General features: G+C 37.0%; 1 protein-coding gene across 4 annotated transcripts in view; it reads left to right on the forward strand.

The window, feature by feature from the left end:
• CC2D2A (coiled-coil and C2 domain containing 2A) overlaps positions 1-19,598 on the forward strand; it is a 51,518-nt gene that overhangs the window by 11,362 nt on the left and 20,558 nt on the right. For 3 of the 4 annotated variants that reach the window (XM_085059848.1, XM_085059845.1, XM_085059847.1), the window contains exons 9-19: positions 148-357; positions 2,519-2,622; positions 5,428-5,568; positions 5,981-6,137; positions 8,222-8,454; positions 9,378-9,555; positions 10,711-10,867; positions 11,987-12,134; positions 14,137-14,275; positions 15,006-15,209; positions 19,039-19,131. In XM_085059848.1, coding sequence (XP_084915974.1) covers positions 148-357; positions 2,519-2,622; positions 5,428-5,568; positions 5,981-6,137; positions 8,222-8,454; positions 9,378-9,555; positions 10,711-10,867; positions 11,987-12,134; positions 14,137-14,275; positions 15,006-15,209; positions 19,039-19,131 — 1,764 coding nt within the window. The remainder of the gene's footprint in view (positions 1-147; positions 358-2,518; positions 2,623-5,427; positions 5,569-5,980; positions 6,138-8,221; positions 8,455-9,377; positions 9,556-10,710; positions 10,868-11,986; positions 12,135-14,136; positions 14,276-15,005; positions 15,210-19,038; positions 19,132-19,598) is intronic. The other variant, XM_085059849.1, reaches the window with a different exon arrangement.

Genomic DNA, 19,598 nt, shown 5'->3' on the forward strand with positions numbered 1-19,598 from the left:
CCCACTTGTCAATAAAGCAAGAGGTTAACACAGTTTAAGACTTAGTATTTAAATGTAGGCAGTGCTAAACAGGTCATTTTCTGACACAGAAACTCATTGAAAAACAGTGTTGTCAGAGGCTGTAAATCCTTTTTTTTTTTCTTTCAGGCAATAAAAATGACATCCACCAATCAGTATTTTGTTGGACCTGGAGATTTTCAGGGGATGTTTCAACTGGATATTGATATTTCTGGACTGATATTCACCCATCATCCTTGTTTTAGCCGTGAGCATGTGTTAGCAGCTAAACTGGCTCAGTTATATGATCAGTATTTAGCAAGAAAACAGAAGAATCTTACCAAACTTCTCACAGACAAGGTATGTTTGTTCTGTCTTCATAACTTACTGAGATGATGATGTGACAGTTTAAGGTAAAAGCTGAATTTGTCAGAAGCTAAAAAGCTAAATATTTGACTGAGGTTGATGTGAGTTCAGTGCAGAATTGCATTTTTAAGATTATGAATTTCTTTGAGCTTCAATTTTAAAATTACCTCTGAGGTAAAAGGAATACAGTAATATTTGCATAGTATTCCTTAGAGTATCCAAAATGCTTTCCAGTGAGTGATGGATAAGGCATTAAAGGATTGTGTACAGCAGCTCTCACAGGGAGACAGCAAAAGACATTATTCGAGGATGGAAGGGAAGTTAGTAAAGTTTAGTTTCAGCTTTCAAATCTAAGTAAAGGAAGCAGTTTAATTTCACTAAATTCTACAGAAGTAGAACCCATTTTTAGGTATATGTCTATGACAGATACTGTGTTCTAAATGCATACTGTTGCCACATTTACTGTGTCACTCTTGTGACGTGGCAAAAGCCAAGGCTGGATGTAGACTCTTCTGTTCCTGGCTCTGCTGCTGACTTGCTGGGTGAGCTTGGCTGGGCTGCTTATCCCCTGGGTACCACCACTCTTCCACCATATGTACATTGGAAGTAATGGCAGTGGTCTGCTCTTACAGTGGTGTAAATGTGTACATGAACATTAGGCATTGTCAGTACAATTCTGATGTCATCAGGGCACACAAGAATACTTGTCTGTCAAAAATTAGTTGGATTATTAAGTACATACACATTCAGATTTCCATAAATTAAAGGTGATGATGATTTTCTACATTAAAAAACTATTATAAAGGAAAAATAACCAATGTATACAAGCTCATTTTTATACTAGTGTAATGAGGGTCAGTAGGTGGTGTATAGATACATCTGAATTTTTATATAAAGCATTAGGTTATAGTTCTAATGATGGACAGATGTTTCATACAGTGTGTCAAAGTAATTCCTGGGTATACTTTGGTCTCTTAGTACTTTTGAAGGCTTTGCCTTAGTGCTCTGTGAAACAGGACATTTGGGTTCTCCACCTCCTCATTAAAAGAATCTATAAAACCATAGAATCATTAAGGTTGGAAAAGACCTCTAAGATTTTCAAGTTCAACCATTAACCCAGCACTATCAAGTCCATTGCTAACCCATGCCCCAAGAGCCAATCCTCACATCTTTTAAATACCTCCAGGGATGGTGGGTGTCCCTGCACAGCCTGTTCCAGTGCTTGACAGACCTTTCAGTGAAGAAATTTTTTCCTAAGATCCAGTCTAACCTCCCTGGAACTTGAAGCCATTTCCTCTTGTCCTGTCACTTGTTACTTGAGAGAAGAGACTAACATCTGTCTACAACCTCCTTTCAAGGGTGGTTTAACCTGGAGAAGAGGAGGCTCATGGGGAACTTTACCGCTCTCTACACCTGCCTGAAAGGAGGGTGTAGCCAGCTGGGGATCAGTCTCTTATCCCAGGAAGCCAGAGACAAGTCAAGAGGACATAAACACAAGCTGTGCCGGGGAAGGTTAAAGTTGCATCTCAGGATGAATTTCTTCACTGAAGTGTTGATTAGATATTGGAATGGGCTGCCCAACAAAGCAGTGGAGTCACCATCCCTGGAAGTGTTCAAGAAATGAGTGGACATGGCACTCAATGCTGTGGTTTAGTTGACATGGTGGCATTTGGTCAAAAGTTAAACTTGATCATCTGGGAGCTCTTTTTCAACCTTAATGATTCTGTGATTGTATTCAGTGATTCTGGGATTTTCTAGGTTTACTTTTAATGGCCCTTCCTCATCCCAGAAAAGGCTTTTGTGAAAGTTGGGGGTTTTTTTCTGGTCTTTTTTCACCTATGCCTTTGATTTCTGAGCTTTCAGAGAAGTCCCTAGATCAGTCTGTTCCCCTTGATTAGATTTGTTGCAGTGATCAAAGTCAGTAAATCTCCCTCATATATCCAGAGATCCTAATTAAAATGTCATGCTGAAGAATCACCTCACAGACCTGGCAAAGCCCTGTAAATACAGAATCAGGACAGTTGGTTTTCTGTCATGTAGTAACTACTTCTTTCCTGTCCAGTGTAGCAGTGTGTCCCTGCAACGCCACAGTCCAGGTGCATTACACTGGATGCCTTGTTAAGCCATGTGTTAATTGTTCATTTGTTTGTTCAAGCTGCATGCTTTGAGGAGTGCTGTGCAGTATAGTATAGAAGGTGGTGGTGGTGATCGTGTTCCTGTGGCTCAACAAAGCATACCTGAATACAAGATGGAGATCAGGTAGGTATGAATTCATTAAATTGTTGGTTTTTAAAATTTTATTCCTTTCTCCTTTACATGTTGGTACTGAACATGATTCATGTCAGACTTTTAAATTCTGCTGTAAATAGCTCTAGACGAATTTTGCGGATTTAAGAGTTCTCACTGATGAGTTGCATACAGTTTAGCCTGAAATTTTCATTCAAAAGTGGTCTAATTTGATTACTTTTTATTAATTACTTAGTAGCTATTTACTGGTGTGTTTTGTATGATTATAACATTTCAGTAGACTTCCCGCTGGATGCACAAAGCTTTTACAGTGCGATAACATAATTTTTTGGACAGACAAAACACCTAGTTTTTTCCATCCTCTTTCTCATTACATGAGTTTTCTTCATTTGCTTCCCATTCTTAGGTATTTTGGCCATGTTTTTGCCAATGGGTTAATACAAATGAAATGACAGAATTTTGTTTTACAAGATTACAGTTATTGTTCTTGGACAATAGCTGGGTAGTAAAAACATGTTACAGTTTTTGGCTCAGTAGTGACAGTTTGTATTATTTTTGGCAGTTGGACAGTGATGAACTGTAAATGTAAGCAGTATGATAAAAAAGAAGCTATTTTGGACATCCATGTTGAACAGCCTTTTAACTAGTAGATAACAAGTCTGAAAGTTTTTCACAGTCTAAAGTAGGCTATAGTGTATTCATTTAAAGAAACAGAAGTATAAAGTGATGTAATGGGTCACATGATAACACAGTATTAGAAAAATAATGTTTTTAATAACAATTCTACTTTCCACCTTGAAATTTACATCTGCTAAACATGCATCCACACACTCCTCATAGATTGGGAATTATTTCTTCAGATTTTCATTCTTCAAGTACACTTGAAGATGTACAATGTCTTGTACATTGGCATCTCTACTGAGCATAAAGTAGTCTGTAATGTATTATTTTGTACTGAAGGATGAAGTCTTCCTTCTATTTAAAATGGAATAGCTTTTGTTAGAATCTTATTAACATATATGCTAGAGGACAAGGAGCAGGAAATGTGCAGTCACCAACCCAGTACTTTGGGGACAGGAGCTCTCACCAGGGAAAGCATGAGAATGGTGATAAGAAGATTCACTGTGGGAATGAAATTCTTGGATTTTGGCACCAGCCCTGAGGCTTGCTTGATGGTGAATTCTAATTAGAAAGAATATTCCTTCTGTGTATCTTACATGTTTTTCTAGATCTTGAGTGCTTTAGTTTCATGTTACTATGAATCTGGAGGAGCTCAGCTGAAATCAGTGAGCTCAGTATTGCCTAAGTAACATGAGATGAGTTTGGTATTATTCTAGGGCTTTTCGTGTCTGTTATTCTTTCTGGCTACAGCTCTCTTATTGGAAGCTGTTACACATATGAAGCTCAGATGGGCTCAGGAATTTTTGCTGTCATGGCGTTCAGTACTTGGACCACATGTGTTGGTAAAATCATCTGACCTGCCTTGTCTTTCTTGTAACACTGCATTTCCCTGATGGTCAGTGTAGAACACTGGTGAGAAATTGCAGACATGTAGCATGGAAAATAATCTAATTGTTTCCTCCACCCTCCAATAACATATGTATACACTTTGCTTTCTGAAGATCAAAGCTGTAGCTTTCCATGGGCTTGAGGAAGAAATGTCATCTGAATACAGACAACTTTTGCAAATTAGTGATTTCAGCCCTACTGTCTTCATTTCCTGAAGCAGGAAGCCAACGTATGCTGTGGATTCTATGACTGAGGTTCTTGTGGGTGATGTGTTTTAGCAGAGATGATTCTCTACTAAAAGGTCCTACTTCCAAATCCAATACATTAGATAAGTGTGATTACTGATCTGTATGTTCCTCCTGCCTTTAAGTTTCATCTTCTAGTGTCACCTGGTAGACAAAAAAGAAAAGGTTATTAATCTACATGGATAAGTAATATTCAAACTGCTAGCTAGTGAAGTGGAGAAGTTACTCATAGTGCTTTCAGAAAAGTCTGCATTTCTTCATGTATTTTTTTCACTCAATTGGCTTATGCTGTGAAATGATGTATGGTGTCTGTCTTCTCTCAGCACTAACTCAGCCTCTGTCTTCCACATTCTCTGAATATTACAAGTAAAAATGTGTTAGTTTACATATTTTTTTTTAATCACAGACTTTGTTTTTCTACCAAGATACTAGTAGAAACAGCTTGTGCTGCACGGACATTTACGTCAGAAGTGTGTGATGGTCATTAAAAGTGCTAATGAATAGCTCTTTAACAAACAAATTAAAGGGTGAAAATGTGAAATACCAATTCTGAGACAAAAAAAAGGCTGTGTTAGTTTTGTTTGTATTAAGAATCTTGTACATCTGTCAAAGGAATTTTTACATTACTTCATCTCTGCAAGTCCTTTTTACTGGAGCGAGAAGCACGTGAAGATTAAAATATCTTTTGTAATGTACGCATGTAATAAAAATTAGTTCATAGCAGTAGTGTAGGTTTCCTGGGCTGTTGTTTATGTGAATTTACTTTAAAATGTTTTTAATTACATACAGCTGTAATAAGCATTTCAAAAAACTTTTGATATCTCTAAAGAACAGACTTAACTGAAGTCAGATCATTCAAAATACAAGAGACTGGAATACAGAAGGAAATCAGATCCTGCAATTTTCAAGTCTGGGTTTTATGCTTCTTGGATTTAAACTACTGCAGCCATCAATCAACCTGAAACCTCCATCACTTGGTTTTTGGTGTCTCAAGTTTTCAATCTATTATTTCACTGAGTTAGAAAATTCCAATTGATTTTGTGCTATGTATGTATATTTCTAGACAAACCAGAAGACTTCGTGATGCTGAACAAGAAAAAGACAGAACCTTGCTTAAGACCATTATCAAAGTTTGGAAACAAATTAAATCCCTCCGAGACTTTCAGAAGTTTACTAACACACCCATGAAACTTTGTTTGAGGAAGTATGTCTTGATAACACTTTTGTACATTATTTGCTAGCAGTGGAGTTATAATAAGATTAGTTAATTTGGAAACTTAGAATTCTGATATGCAAAAGTAGGGCTTTGAGCAATGCTGGCATTGGTTAAGCCTGCCACTATTCCTTTTGAGTTTGGGGAAGCGGGATGGTTAAAACGAGTAGTTACTGTAGCAGAATGGAATACAGGCTAATGAGTAAAGAAAGTTACTCTCCAGAATTAATATAATTATTTGCTATCAACTCTTAGAAGCATCTCTACAAGACTTTGTAAATCAAACATGCTTTTGATACAATGAAATTAATTCATGGAGAAGTAGGTTTCTGTTATATATTACAGTCTTAATTGTAACCCTTATGTAATTTTATGCAATATACTGGTAATTGTTGTTTTGAAGGGAAGAGGTTGATCAGAAATCAGATGAGAAAGCATATGAAGCAGAAATTCAGGCTGAGATAAAGGAATTACTAGAAGAATGTATGGAAGAATATGAAAAGAAAATGGAGGAGTATAAAACTGAGCTACAGGACTGGAAATCCTGGAAGAAGACACAGGTTTGTTTAAATCATTCAATTTCACAAAAAATAAAATTATTAGTGAATGTGTCAAAAATTTGTCCTCATTCAGAAAAAAAAATCAGGAAAGTTAGCATAAATTTTGTAATGTTCAGATACATTCTGTCTGCTTAGAATTTGTTAGTCAGTTAATCGTTAATTAAAAAATTAGGATGTATTAGGTTTTTGTGAAGCATTGTTTTTCTGCTATTGATTTTCAGCAGTTCAGTTCTTTCTTTCAGTTTGTTAGTTTTGCAGCATTCCCATTAAATTCATGCCTTTCTAGCAAAGAAAAAAACATGGATGAATTTTGTGCGTGTGAGTGGTGAAGCAAAATAATTATGAGGTGTTTCTAATGAATAACCAGTTGGTGTCATCTCATGTAAATCTATGTTTGGAAATGTCTCATTATGTTCAGGAACATCTGACTAAAAGATTTAATTTATATTCTAGCCTTTCACCTCCAAAAAGCTTTATTGCTAATAATCTGTACGGTAGTTAAGATGTCAGTTGTGCTTCAAGGGGATACTGAGAAACACAGGTGCTACAGCAACACCCTGCATCAGGATGGTCTTTGAAATAGACTGTGGCAAAATCAGGTTTGCTTTCATAGCTGGGTGGTAATGGGCTGGATACCTTGGGGTAATGGTGATTGTGGTTGAATATAATTATTGCCCAGTTTGAACACCCTGGGGTTTTGGATACCAAAGCAAAATAAAGCTTAAGGAAATGCTTTAAATACGGTTTTCAAGAATCTAGTGTGTCTGCTGATACCTTTATGGCGAGTTTTTTCATGTACGCGCAGGCTCTATGGAAGGCATTTCAAATATTTGAGGGGAAACTGATATGCAGGTATTGGAAATTCTTGTTATCAGAACACAAGTGGGCACATGACTCATTAGCATCATTGTCAGGTCACTTGTAGGATAAGATGAATAAATGTAAACCTTGAAATGAAGGCAGGTAGTCATGAACATTGATCCTAATGTAAACTGTTCGTCCACCAGTTATGCCTTCAAAAATACCATTGTGGCATCTTTTTGTTGTGCTAGTCACAAGCTGTCTTGAGACTGAGAAGATTGTGGTTCCTTCCTTTGAGAGTGAATGACCTTCCTTTCATACCCAGAAGTACTTTATTTTATTTTACTCAAAGTACTTTTTAACTTAATCACTGCTGTTGGTTTCTTACTAGTAGAGATCACATGTATCAAAGACACTAGAGACTAAATAAATCGGAAAGCAAATGCAAGGGCAAGAAGGATAACATAAAATTAGGCAAAGAAAGAAAGAATATTTTTAAAGAAAATTATATGAACAAGTTGTTTGGCTCACTACTTTAGTTAATGAGGAGAATCTGTTTGCTTTCCTTACTTCCTCTTCTGCTTATGATGTCTTAAGTCATGTAGTGGCTGGTGCTTCCAAGCAAGCTATACTTCCAAGTAATCTAGAAGTCTGTGGAAGGAGGAACTAGTTTGCAGTTGTTTAAAGCTGAACATGCATGTAAACACCAGAATTCTGCAGTTTAGGAGATGCTGGAAGGCATATTCTGTTAATTTATTCTTGTTTGGCATGAGGAAGGGATCATTCTGCTAATGCTATAGATATTGCTAAGCTAAAAAAACTTGTGCTCCAAAATTTGTGGCATATGTGCATTTGTTTTGTCAGTGTATGTGCAGACAATGCATCTCAGACAACTGTGTCTACTGGTTGAGTAATCTTCCTTCCTTCAATCCTAAAATAATGTTCGTGGTAACTCAGGCAAATGAGAATTCAGCATCTAGCCAGAATGTTCAAGAAACACACTGATTTTGAAAGTTGTTACGGAAGATTAAGTAAATGTTTTACTTGGAGCACATTATGGTTTTGAAGCATATGAATGGAATGTATTACTGAATTCTGAATCTGATGTAGTCCTTTACAGTGAGAGAAATCTTTTGTGTGTATGTGTGTGTGTAATACTAAAATTATACTGTCATTTTACTGTACATACACCATTTGTGTTTAGCACTTGTGAATCAAGAGAACAAAAGAAATAATTGCAGCAATTGAAGCAAGTTCACAAAGAATGTTGTTTTTATATGCAGAAGTCCAAGAAGAAAAAGAAGAACAAAGATACTCATGTAGATGAAGAATCAGAAGATTATGATTTTGGTGAGGAACGTATAAAACCCATCCCACCTAAAATGGCCAATAGCCTGGAAATAGAGCAACAGGTTAGAGAAAAAGCTGACAACTGCAGAAGGAAACCTGGAGAGCCTATTCTAGTTCCTGAGCTGACCCTCTCAGGAAGCATAACTCCAACTGACCAGTGTCCTCGGTAAGACAAATGTTGGCCAGCAAATTACCTTATTTGTGATTTTCTGTTATTTATTACTTGTATAATTGCTTGTTTATACAACTTCAGAAGCATGAGCTCACCATTCTGTTTAGCCTAGAGATGAAACTTCTGCTTCTGAAGTTGATATAACTTAATTAATTTTCAAGTCACATGTAACCTTGTACATAGTCCACATAAAGAATGCGTGTCTGCACGTTCCCTTTGAACCTTCTGATGTTCCTTGAGCATCTGCACAGAACAGGGGTGTAGATACAAAGGAGCTGGTTTCAGTGCAGAGTCTAGGTCACTGCTGGCAGTACCACTCTCACTAGCTAGTTGTTTACACTAGGTCTCTGCTGTAGTCAACAAGGGGTAAAGAAAGAAATTTTGTGCTAAACCAGACATTTCACTTTGGATAAAAGAAAAAAATGTGCTCGTTTTGTGTTACTTTCCACATTTGCACATGCAATTTAAAATACATCTGCTGGATTTCAGTAATTTAAAAACTTAGTTGTTTTGTACTTAGTTCACAAATTGCCTCATCAGGGAATGCTGCTTGGCTGTTGTACTCACAGTGACGGAAAGCTTCAAAATCTTAACTCAATTAGATAACATTTGTTGTGCTTTTGAGGAAGGAAGTGGAAGGGAATTTTTTTCCTAGATAACTTCTTTTATATGGAGATAGCTTTAGTGGATCCAAAATTTGACTTGATAATTTTAAATAATTTTATGTTCACAAGATGATAAAACAGCTGTTAAATAATAGCTCTAAAGTCATTCCTATGTAGTGACATTTTTGGAAGAATACCATCTTTATTTAGGAGGGTTCTGTCTCCTCATGAGAAATGAGATTCTTATTAAAAATAACCAAATAATAAAATGTTACTAAAAATTGTATGACAGCTTGTTTGACATATTTACAGAGCAGAAGTTTTGCGACGAGAAGATGTGAAGAAACGCTCAGCATTTATAAAAGTCCTTTTCAACTCCAAAGAAGTGTCAAGGACTGTTACCCGACCAATAAGTTCTGATTTTAGAGTTCACTTTGGACAGATTTTCAATTTACAAATAATCAATTGGCCAGAGAGTTTGAAACTTCAGGTAGATGATGATTTATCACAGTAACTTTTAAAAAGATGACATAAAATGTAATTACTCCTGTAATGCTTGTGTTTTGCTCTGTGATAGTGTTACAAAGACTGAAAAACCTGTGAAAGACCCATTGTAAATCACCAATCTCGTGCTCCTTCTTTGCTTCTCTAGTCACAAACCTTTTACTTTGCTGCTATATTTTTCATGCATATGCTTTATAGAGGTATATAGAACATAACTGTAGGTTGTATGGGTGGAACTAAATAATTGGGACTTGTGATTAAATATGTTAGTTAATTGGCCTCTTAATTTTCAAAAAACTGATTTATGTCACAGATCAAATTGCTAACATGGTCTTAAAACATTATTTTCCACTCAGTAAAACCATCATAATGTTTACTGGAGGGGAATAAGAAAAAAAAAATTCTAGTAACGTCCACAACTGCCCTTGACTTGATCATCAGCACAGTTAAATCAAGCCACTACCACTCCCCATTCCAAGTATGAATTAATAAATGATTCACATGAATACTTCTCAAAGTTAATACAAGATATATCTAGGGGAAGCAGAATCAGGATCCTACTTCTCCCTTTAGGAGACTTCTCTGGTTAGGTAACATTGGCAGTTCAGGGGAGGGTGTAAAAACCCCTTGTCAGCTCATTTATTTAAGGCAAAAATTGAAAAGGAGAAGGAATACCATTTTTCTGAATGGAGAAATTACTCACATCACTCTGAGCCTGCAGCTGGCTAGCAGAGAGGGAAGCAACCTACAGTGCTGCCAGAGCTGTGTGCCATACCCTGCCTTTCATGGTAAGGGAGAATTAGTGAGGCAGAATCCTTCCAGAATCTTCACCTGATCCCAGTGACTGACACAAGCAACTGTGTTTTGTACAGTGAGGCTCTTTAAAGCCTAGAGTTTGTCATACTCCTCTCAGGTACATTAGAAAAGCAAAGGAAGAATTCAGATCAAGTAAGCTGCTGATAGTTGAAATGCCTACTGATTGGATATTTTAGAAAGTAAATTAATACAATTGCCGTAAGTTATTTATTTCATGCTTAAGCCATAGTAAAACCTTTTGTCTAAATACCCTGCAAGATGTTTTCAACTTCTGAAGAATGCATAAGTAAATTTTTTAATTCTCTCATCGTGGTTTTTTTTCTAGATTTATGAAACAACAGGTATCAGCAGTACTACCTTGTTGGCAGAAGTGTTCTTACCTGTTCCTGAGACTGCAGTTCTGACAGGCAGTGCTCCTCTGGAAGAAATAGAGTTCAGCAGCAATCAGCGTGTGATGTTGGACCATGAAGGAGTTGGAAGTGGTAGGGACTCTTGTGTTCCTCAGTTCAATGTTTCTCGTTTTGCTGAAACTGTGTAGCAGTAAGAGGTTGCAGTAGGTTTCAGAGTAAATTCTGCTAAGAGCCTTTACAGCTTCTGTAACTGAGTTTTCCATAATAGCCATGCCTCTTATTATTGAAATGTGCTGTGGATTTTTTCTCACTTTTTTACTAATTTTTAGCTCTGCATGATAAAAATGTGTCTTTATTATTTGTCATGTATTAGTGGAGCTTTATGAGCTGTAGAAGATGTTTGGGATTTTTTGGGCATTTGAATAATCAGGCCTTTGACACTGCAGAGCAAGCAGATATCAATCATTGCAGCTCCGGTGATTTTAATGTTTTAAACATTAAAAAAACTAACTGAAAAACTGTCCGTAGAAGTGTATAGGCAGAGAATATTTTGTGCTCCTATTTGCTTTGTTGACAACCTGCACACACCTTTTCCCTGGGGCTGTAGGCTGAAGATAAAATAAGGGAGAGATAGGAAAAGGGGAAACAAGAATACATGGTAGCAAATGGAGCTTCCAAGTTTGTATAATAAATTTGAACAGCATTGTGAGATCACTGATTTGCATAAATTTGCCATGTATAAATACAGATAAAGCTAGAGCAGACTAGATAAAAAAATGAGGAGCTAAAAAATAGGGTAAAAAAATCATTACAGCAAATGTATGTGTAAATGTCACTGACTGTGATGACCAGATCTACAATTGTGTGTCAAAAGCTTTAGGACTGACTTTTCAATCATACATAAGTCTTTTGACTCTGAATTTCTGTTGTCTTAATAACAGTATGCTGAATCTGAAAACTCCCAGAAATATCAAATGGTGTGCATCTGTGGAGGAAAAAAAGAGCCTTTGGCATAGCCTTTCCTTCTAGTTCAAATGGAAAGCTTTCTGTAGGTGTAATGGAGTCTTTCACTCATTTTGTAGAACAGTGTTCTTCCTTACAACATGCCCCAGAATCATTGTTTCACATTAACCTTTGTATGTAAAGGCACAGGTTATTTGACTACTCGTTATCTGGAAGTATTTTTAAAAATGTTAAGACATTGGGTTTGAGTGCATAACTATACTAATTTGAATTTTTCTCCCTTGATAGGTGTGTCCTTTTCATTTGAAGCTGATGGTAGTAACAAAATGACTTTAATGACCTCTGGGAAGGTATCCAATAGTGTCTCTTGGGCAGTTGGAGAAAAAGGAATCCCCTTAATTCCTCCAGTATCTCAGCAAAACACAGGCATTCCAAGGTAATAAGATATGAATTTTCATGGGAAACTGATTGTACTAGTATTTAAAAAAAAGTACTTTCATAATAAAGAATTTTCATAATCCTTTTCCTTAAATTTAGATGTTTTACTTTGTGCTATAACCTTCCGCAGATATCTTTTGGTACCTGCTTTTGGTAAATAGATTTTAGTTAGATGTTTAACCTTGTAGCATATTATTTCTAGACAGTTAAATTCAAGCTGATTAATTAAATCTTACAATTTTCTAATAGAAAGTGAATATATTGTAGAGGAACCTTCCTGTAATCATTTTGCTATGAGCGGAGACTCCAGCTCTTTCTTATCTGAAGTGCGTTTGGAGAGGCTATATATAATTTGCCCTGAGGCTGCAAGTTAGTTATTGTAGATTATTTGTCCATTCTGTTGCTTTTATATAATTCTATGATGTCAAGATGATACATAAAAGCTGCTTTTGTAAGGCTTTTGGGTAACTTCACTGTAAACCCATTAGAGTTTTCCCATATTTATTAACATTGAGCAAGTATTAATACTTCTGCTGATTAGTTTGTCAAATTTTTATTTATTTAGAGGCTAGACATTGGCTTACAAATCACTCTGTTACTACTGTTGACCAAGCTGCAGCCATTCAATTTCTTTGCTGACCAATATCAGTATTCTGCTGACTTCAGTGAGAGTAGAATAGCATGAGATTAAAATGTAAAGATGGATTCCCAATGGCTGACTTTAAACTCTGGATACTACTCACTTTAATAAATGGAAAACTGAAGAACTGTAGAAGGAAACTGTCTGTGAAACACTCTTCTTTGAAACACCGTCTGGAGATGAACAGCTCTCTCTGACTTTCCATTGTCTGTGGGGAAGGTTGGAGACAGAATTTTCATGACTAATGTTAGCTTTTGCTGCCTGTGAGCTTTTTAGCACAATTGTGATTCAGTGCCCATTTGTTCAAGACTGGTGCCTAAAGATAAACTTGATGTTACTGCTTTGTGTGCTGCTCCAGTAACTGCTGGATATTTGGCTGATTCTATCCAAGCACAAGACAGACCCAGGAGTTTTAAAGCTTTCTTGAAAATACTCAAGTAAATAGAGAACAAAGACTCAAACTAGCACCCCTAACAAGAGGAGGGCTAACATCCACTCCTGTGGTATTTGGCTAATAACACGCATGTTCTGGTGTATTGGGCTTATGTGTCAAGGTTTGAGTAGCAGTGGGCCTTCAGAGGTGGCCTCTGTGAGAAGATGCCAGAGGCCTGGGGAGCAGGGCAGTGTACAAATGGCCTCCAGACTACCTACCATACTTCCTTCCCTACTATGAATACAAGAAAGTGAGCAGGAGCAACCAGAGGATAAAGACTTGGGACTTCTAGTTACAGGGAGGACCAAAAGCAGTGCTGCATCACAAGAGAGAACCCTGCAAGGGTTTCCCAAGCACAGGCAGTGTCCAGCCAATATGCAGTCTGGACACCACAGGCAGAGCAGAATGCTGGCAGCAGTCCCAGAAGTGATGAAGGGATGATTCAGGCCCAAGGTCTATGCAGAAACAGCAAGGAGAGGGCAGAGACGAGGGCTAGAATGCAGGTCTGAAGGCACCATCCAGGAGACAGGTCAAAGACAGGAGCTAAGATGCAGCCCAAGCAAGGGCTGTATGTGTGAGAAGTTCTTTGTCAAAACTTCTGTTACCTTTCATGATGTGAGGCAGTTTATCTTCCTACATGGTAGTATGCAGCAACGTGGAATAACGTAGGTATATCAGAGATGTATTAATAAGCACCTTCTTACCTTGTATGGAAGTTCCCTTCCACCAGTTCCTTCATATTTCCCCTTTGCTTTGCAATTGATCATTCCCTCAGTTTCATTGCTACAACTAAGAGCTGTGTACTGAAATCTACTATTCAGGTTGTGGGGAGCTTTTTGGATTTTTCTAAGATTGTTTTAATATTCTTTTTATATTGCTAAATCAAATGTGTTTTAGGTGTAAGTTCTGTCAATTATGTCTTTTTAGTGCTTTAAAAAATATTGATGCTATTGCATCCATTGGCACATCAGGCTTAACTGATATGAAGAAACTTGCTAAGTGGGCAGCTGAAGCAAAACTTGATCCAAATGACCCAAACAATGCAGCTCTGATGCAGCTGATCATGGTAAGTGGTGTTTTCAGAGCTGAAGGGCTAATGGAGCTGTGAAACTCCTAGTCCCCAGTACCTGCCCAGGCATGCCAGGGAGGTAGCAGCATTTGAATTTGTGATGGACATACTTGTGTGAAAGTTAAGAAGCAAAATGTCTACTAAAAATATGATTAATCCATTCAGTAGTGCCAAAAAATATCTATAAGGGAGTGTACATACTGATCAATTAATAAATTAAAAACAAATACAGATTTCCAGTGTACTTGTATGGTACTAAATAGGAAGTTGTTCACTACCAAGGATTGCACAAAGAAATCGGGGGTGTTGTAGAAGCTTCGACTTTTCTAAACAACAAATTGAGGAGCTATTTACATAGCTGTTTAATTTACATGGCTGTTTATTTACATGGCTATTTACAAGGCTGAAGTTCTGTAAATGGATTGCCTTTACAGTACAGCTTCCTAGGTTACTCTAGGAAACCATGTCATAGTTTTTGTACTGTCTGATCTTTTGTTTATGATACAAGGAAATAGAATTCTATTGTATTCTGTAATGTATAATTTCATACAACTTGCTCAAAAAAAAGGTACTGTAAAATACTTGGTGTTTCAGTCTGTGTGATCCATCTTTATTGCTTTTGCTTAAAATGAGCATCCTTGCAATATGCATGTACAACTTATAAAAGCTATTTTATAGATTTTTGTCACTTGGTGTGAAAAAGTTAATATTTTTGTTATTAATTTAGGTTGCTACAAGCGGAGAGACACATGTTCCTGATTTCTTCAGACTGGAACAGTTGCAGAAAGAATTTAATTTTGTTTCTGATGAGGAGTTTAATAGATCAAAGAGATTCCGACTGTTGCAGCTCAGAAACGAGGAGGTGGCAGAGTTCCGAAACTATAAGCAAGTCCCGTTACATGAACGAGAAATCAGTGAGAAAATCTTCCAGGTAGAATGTTATCTAAAATATTCCTTTTCTCATTGTAATGGTAATAATATTTGACTTGCAATTAAGTCAAGCTGTCCTTTAAAGACTGCACAACTGTGCTGGCATGAAAAAAAAAGAGAATTTTATTCCTTCAGTCTTTTCTAGTGTTATTTTCATCTAATTAAAATAGCTTCCTTCCAAGGCAATATTTCCACAGCTGTACTGTGTTAAGAGTTAAAAAAATCCAGAAAAATTGCTGTAAACACAAATGTTATAAGCTAGTCTTTGTTAAAGTTCAGACTTTTTTTTAAAGTCTCTCAACTTTTGTTTTTAAAGATACAGAAAGGTAATTCAGAGATAAATCAGGCTTAGACTTATTAGCTTTTGGGCGCTTTTTGTGGAGACAGTTAGAAGCAATGACTCTAACAAGAATTAAAATTTTTTTGTTTTATTACAGCCTGTTACAGATATTTCTGTTTTAGTACATTGTTCCAATTAGCTTACCCTGTCCTTGCCTGTCTGTTAATTACCTTATTGAAATGCAATGTGTGCATTTTTTTTATTTGGGTTATACTTCAATTATTTTATCTCAACTCTGTTATTAGTGTCAAGTCATGCATTTTTTTGTTCTTAGCAATTCATGCAGCTAAGGAGCATTTTAGTATGTTCATTGCCTTAGCAGGATCAGAATCGTCTCAGATTACGGCAACTGCTGTTTCATCCCTACTTCTTCTGACATAAATTTATTTGGAAAATTCCTTTCTTCCTTTCTATTGGATTATATATTTTTTAAAAATATATTTATTTTAACTCAGTCATATCTGGCTCTTTGCACTAAATATTATTATTTTTAAAATTTTAGATTAGTTTTGTATCTTTTATTTAAAGATATGCCACATCTTTGCTTTACCTTTCTGATCCAGTTTATTTTATGGACTAATTTAATTCATTTAATGTTACCAAAATTTGAAAACCATAGTTTAATAAATATGTTGATGGGGGGGTTGTGGTTTTTTTCCAATAAGGATAAATTGGATAAACCCATGATTGCCCATTCCAAGTTTATTTTATATGATGTGATCTTCAAAACTAAGTTTCAAGTGCTATTGTTCCTACTTGGTTTACTAGCTATTTGGCAAAGAAGTCTCTAAATTCGTAGAATCATAGAAATACTATTTGGAAAATATTCTCTGTAGATCATCTGGTCCTGCTTTTTACTGATGGTACTGTTGCCAGCACTAGATGAGGTCTGCCATTTATTTGTCTAGCCAGGTCTTGAAAATCTCCAAATGGGAGACTCCACAGCCTTTTTGGATAGCCTGTTCTAGTGCTTCACTATCCTTCCAGTAATTGTTCAAAAAACAACAAAGATGTCATGTCCAACCTCAGCCTTCCAAGTTGTATTTAATGGCTGCTTTCCCTTGTTGTACTGTCTGGAACTAGAGAGATGATTTTGGCACCTGTCCTCAGAGAGTTGTGGGCAGATCGTGCCTTGCTCATTAATCTCTTCCTCACCAGACTGATTAATTTGAACACCTTGCCCAGTGCAAGAAGGACTCTGAAACACTGGAGCAAGTCTAGTAGAGAGCTACCAGAATCTGTGCAGGGCTGAAGCACATGACCTACAAGGAGAGGCAGAAAGGACTAAGGTTGTTTTTGCAAAGCAGGCAGAGCTGAGGGGATTTCATAATGCATCCTTCAGGCAGCCAGCACTGCAGAGAAAACAGAGTGAGACTCATCTTAGAGGTGAGATGATGATAGATACAAGTTGCTCTAATAGATATTCCAGTTAAATATAATGAAAACATTTTTCACACTCTATTCAAGTTCTAAAACACATTGTCCATCAAGTTGGTAGAATTACCATTGTACTAGTTTGAAAAAAAAACAGTGGGAGATAGCAAGTCAGAATTACAATTTAATAGAAAAATTAAAAATAAATGCAATAATACAAGAAAAAGCACTGACAAAGTCAGATACAACCTGATACCTTGTTGGTCAGGGTGGTGGCAGCAGTCCAAGTGAAGTAGTTCACTTGAAGCAGTGATCCTGTGGAAGGTCTGGTCTCCACCTGAAGGTCCAGTGGTAGCTCTTGTCCTCTGGGAAGCAAGTAGACAGAGCTGCCTTGGGCAGTTCCAAAGCCAGGTTGTACCCAGGTGGGAATGCTTGGCTCCTCCCTTCTGGGTGGAGCATCTCACAAGAGGATGAGATAATTCCGTGAGTTATGTGGTTGGTTCTTGATAGCTCATTAACAGTTATCAGGGGTGAGTCACAGCAGGAGATAACAACCAGTGCCCCATCTGCTTTAACAGCCTCTGGAGGTGGTAGTAGAATACATCTGTATTGCAACCTGAGACAGCCATCTCTAGAGATACTGAAAATTCAACTGTCCAAGGCCCTGAACATTCTAATTGGAGTTGTTCCAACTCTGAGAGTCCAGATCAGATAACCACCAGAAGTCTCTTCAAAGCTGCATTATTCTAGGATTCTGACCTCTTCTTGTAGGTCATGTTCTCTACGCCTCTGGCTGTCTTAGTAACTCTTTAGTGGATCTCATCCAGTGTCTCAATATGCCTCTTGAATTGGCAGCTGCAAACTGGCTGCAGTATTTCAGGTATGCCCCCTCAAGTGTCATACTGGAGAGGCTGGTAATTTCCATTTGACTGTAAGATATGCTGATCCTTATGTATTCTGTGGTTTGCCTTTTGCCAAAAGAACATGTCATTGGTTGTCATTAAACCCACTTTTACTTCAATGTGGCTTTCCAGTCTGTGCCAGCACATTAAATTACTCCACCCTCAATACAGAATTTTGCCTTTTTTTTTAAATTGAGGCATCAGTTGTCATAGTCTTATCAAGAGCCCTCTGAACTATGGTTCACTCATTCATATTAACCACTCTTCCTAATCAAGTATCCTTGGCTAAATTGCTGGCAGTGCATTGTGTTTCCTCATCCAGGTCACTTGTGAAGAAACTAAATAATGCTGGCCTATAATCAATCCCAGGGGCACTTTGCTATTTAGAGGACACTGACTTGACATTTAGCTGTTCATCCTTACTGTTAGAGCACAGACCTGAAGATTAATATTACTGGGTAGTTTTACATGAAACCTAGTTGTGGTTCTAAAATCAGTGTGATTTGCAGACTGCCATTAAGCCTGCAGATCCTGGAAAACCCTGTTGACTTGTAAGCTCTGTTTTTTGCTTGGAAACTGGGTTTTAGCTTTAGCCTTTATTTATGAGACACTTTCCTAAGCTGTGAATAAAAGTTGCATCTGTCAGTAGAGCTTTCACCACAGTCCCTCAAAATAGTAAGCCTGAGAGATACTCATCACCATACTTCTGCCCAAGAACCAAGTGCAGTTCTACTCACCAAGTGAGTTTTATACCCTACGAAAAATAGTTACTAATTATTTTGGAAAGTACTTAATAGGATTAAAACACAGCTCAGATTTCAGACCATCTTCCAAGAATAATGCATCATTTCTGCTTATAAAGGATTCTTCTGATTGAAGCTTCAATAAGTGAAGCCACTTCCAGTTCAAATGGAATTTCAGGTTATAGCAGGAGGTCAAAGTTGAGCTTTAAAAGAAGAAAGGGAAATCTTCAAGTTACTAATTGTAATTTAAACCACATGAATCTCGTGACTGAATGGAATTCTTGTCTTTATTCATGGAAGTTTAGCCTATATTGTATACACTAGTATTAAAAACAGCTTTACAAACTTCTCACATCTGCTGTGGTTTACTGTGATCCATACATTATTATTAATGAAATACTTTGCATTTTTCTTATAAGTGATAAAGCATTGGATATATATTTAATCACAAACTGTAATAAATATCTTTAGGACTATGAGAAGAGAGTGCAAGAGAGGGATGTGATTGACAGCAAAAATTACCTAGATGCACACAGAGCAGTTGTTGCCAACTATCTACAGAAGGTAAGATGTTAAATATATGGATCCACCATATTCCTGTATGTTGCTTCTGTGCCTGGATGCTTTATTTCCATGCATACTAAAATCTGATTCATGTCTAAACATGACCTACAGGCATCTTTAAAATGCCACGTTCGGCCTGAAACTGATGTAATTCAACAAATGGAGGTCTGTGCTGTTTAATACTATTGAAAAAGATGCAATATACAAAATGATTAGCCATTCTGGATATTTCTGTCAGTTTTGCAAATTCTTCTTTGCTCCAGTGTCCCAGAGATTTGTACTGCTGAGTCCCAGGAATTCAGTGATTTCCCTCTCCTCCCTGTTTTCCTTGTTGTAGGCTGTGATGCTAAGAACTTAATTATCTCCGTGAAAGCAGCCCTAATCACTTCTAAACATCATTTAATGTAATACACAGTGTCTTGTCCTGCAGCCTAAGGCAGAGGTCATCTCTTCTATTACATTTACCT

The sequence above is a fragment of the Lichenostomus cassidix genome, chromosome 4 (genome assembly GCF_008360975.1).
Source record: "Lichenostomus cassidix isolate B80296 chromosome 4, HeHo_3.0, whole genome shotgun sequence".
In the NCBI taxonomy this organism is placed as follows: Eukaryota; Metazoa; Chordata; class Aves; order Passeriformes; family Meliphagidae; genus Lichenostomus; species Lichenostomus cassidix.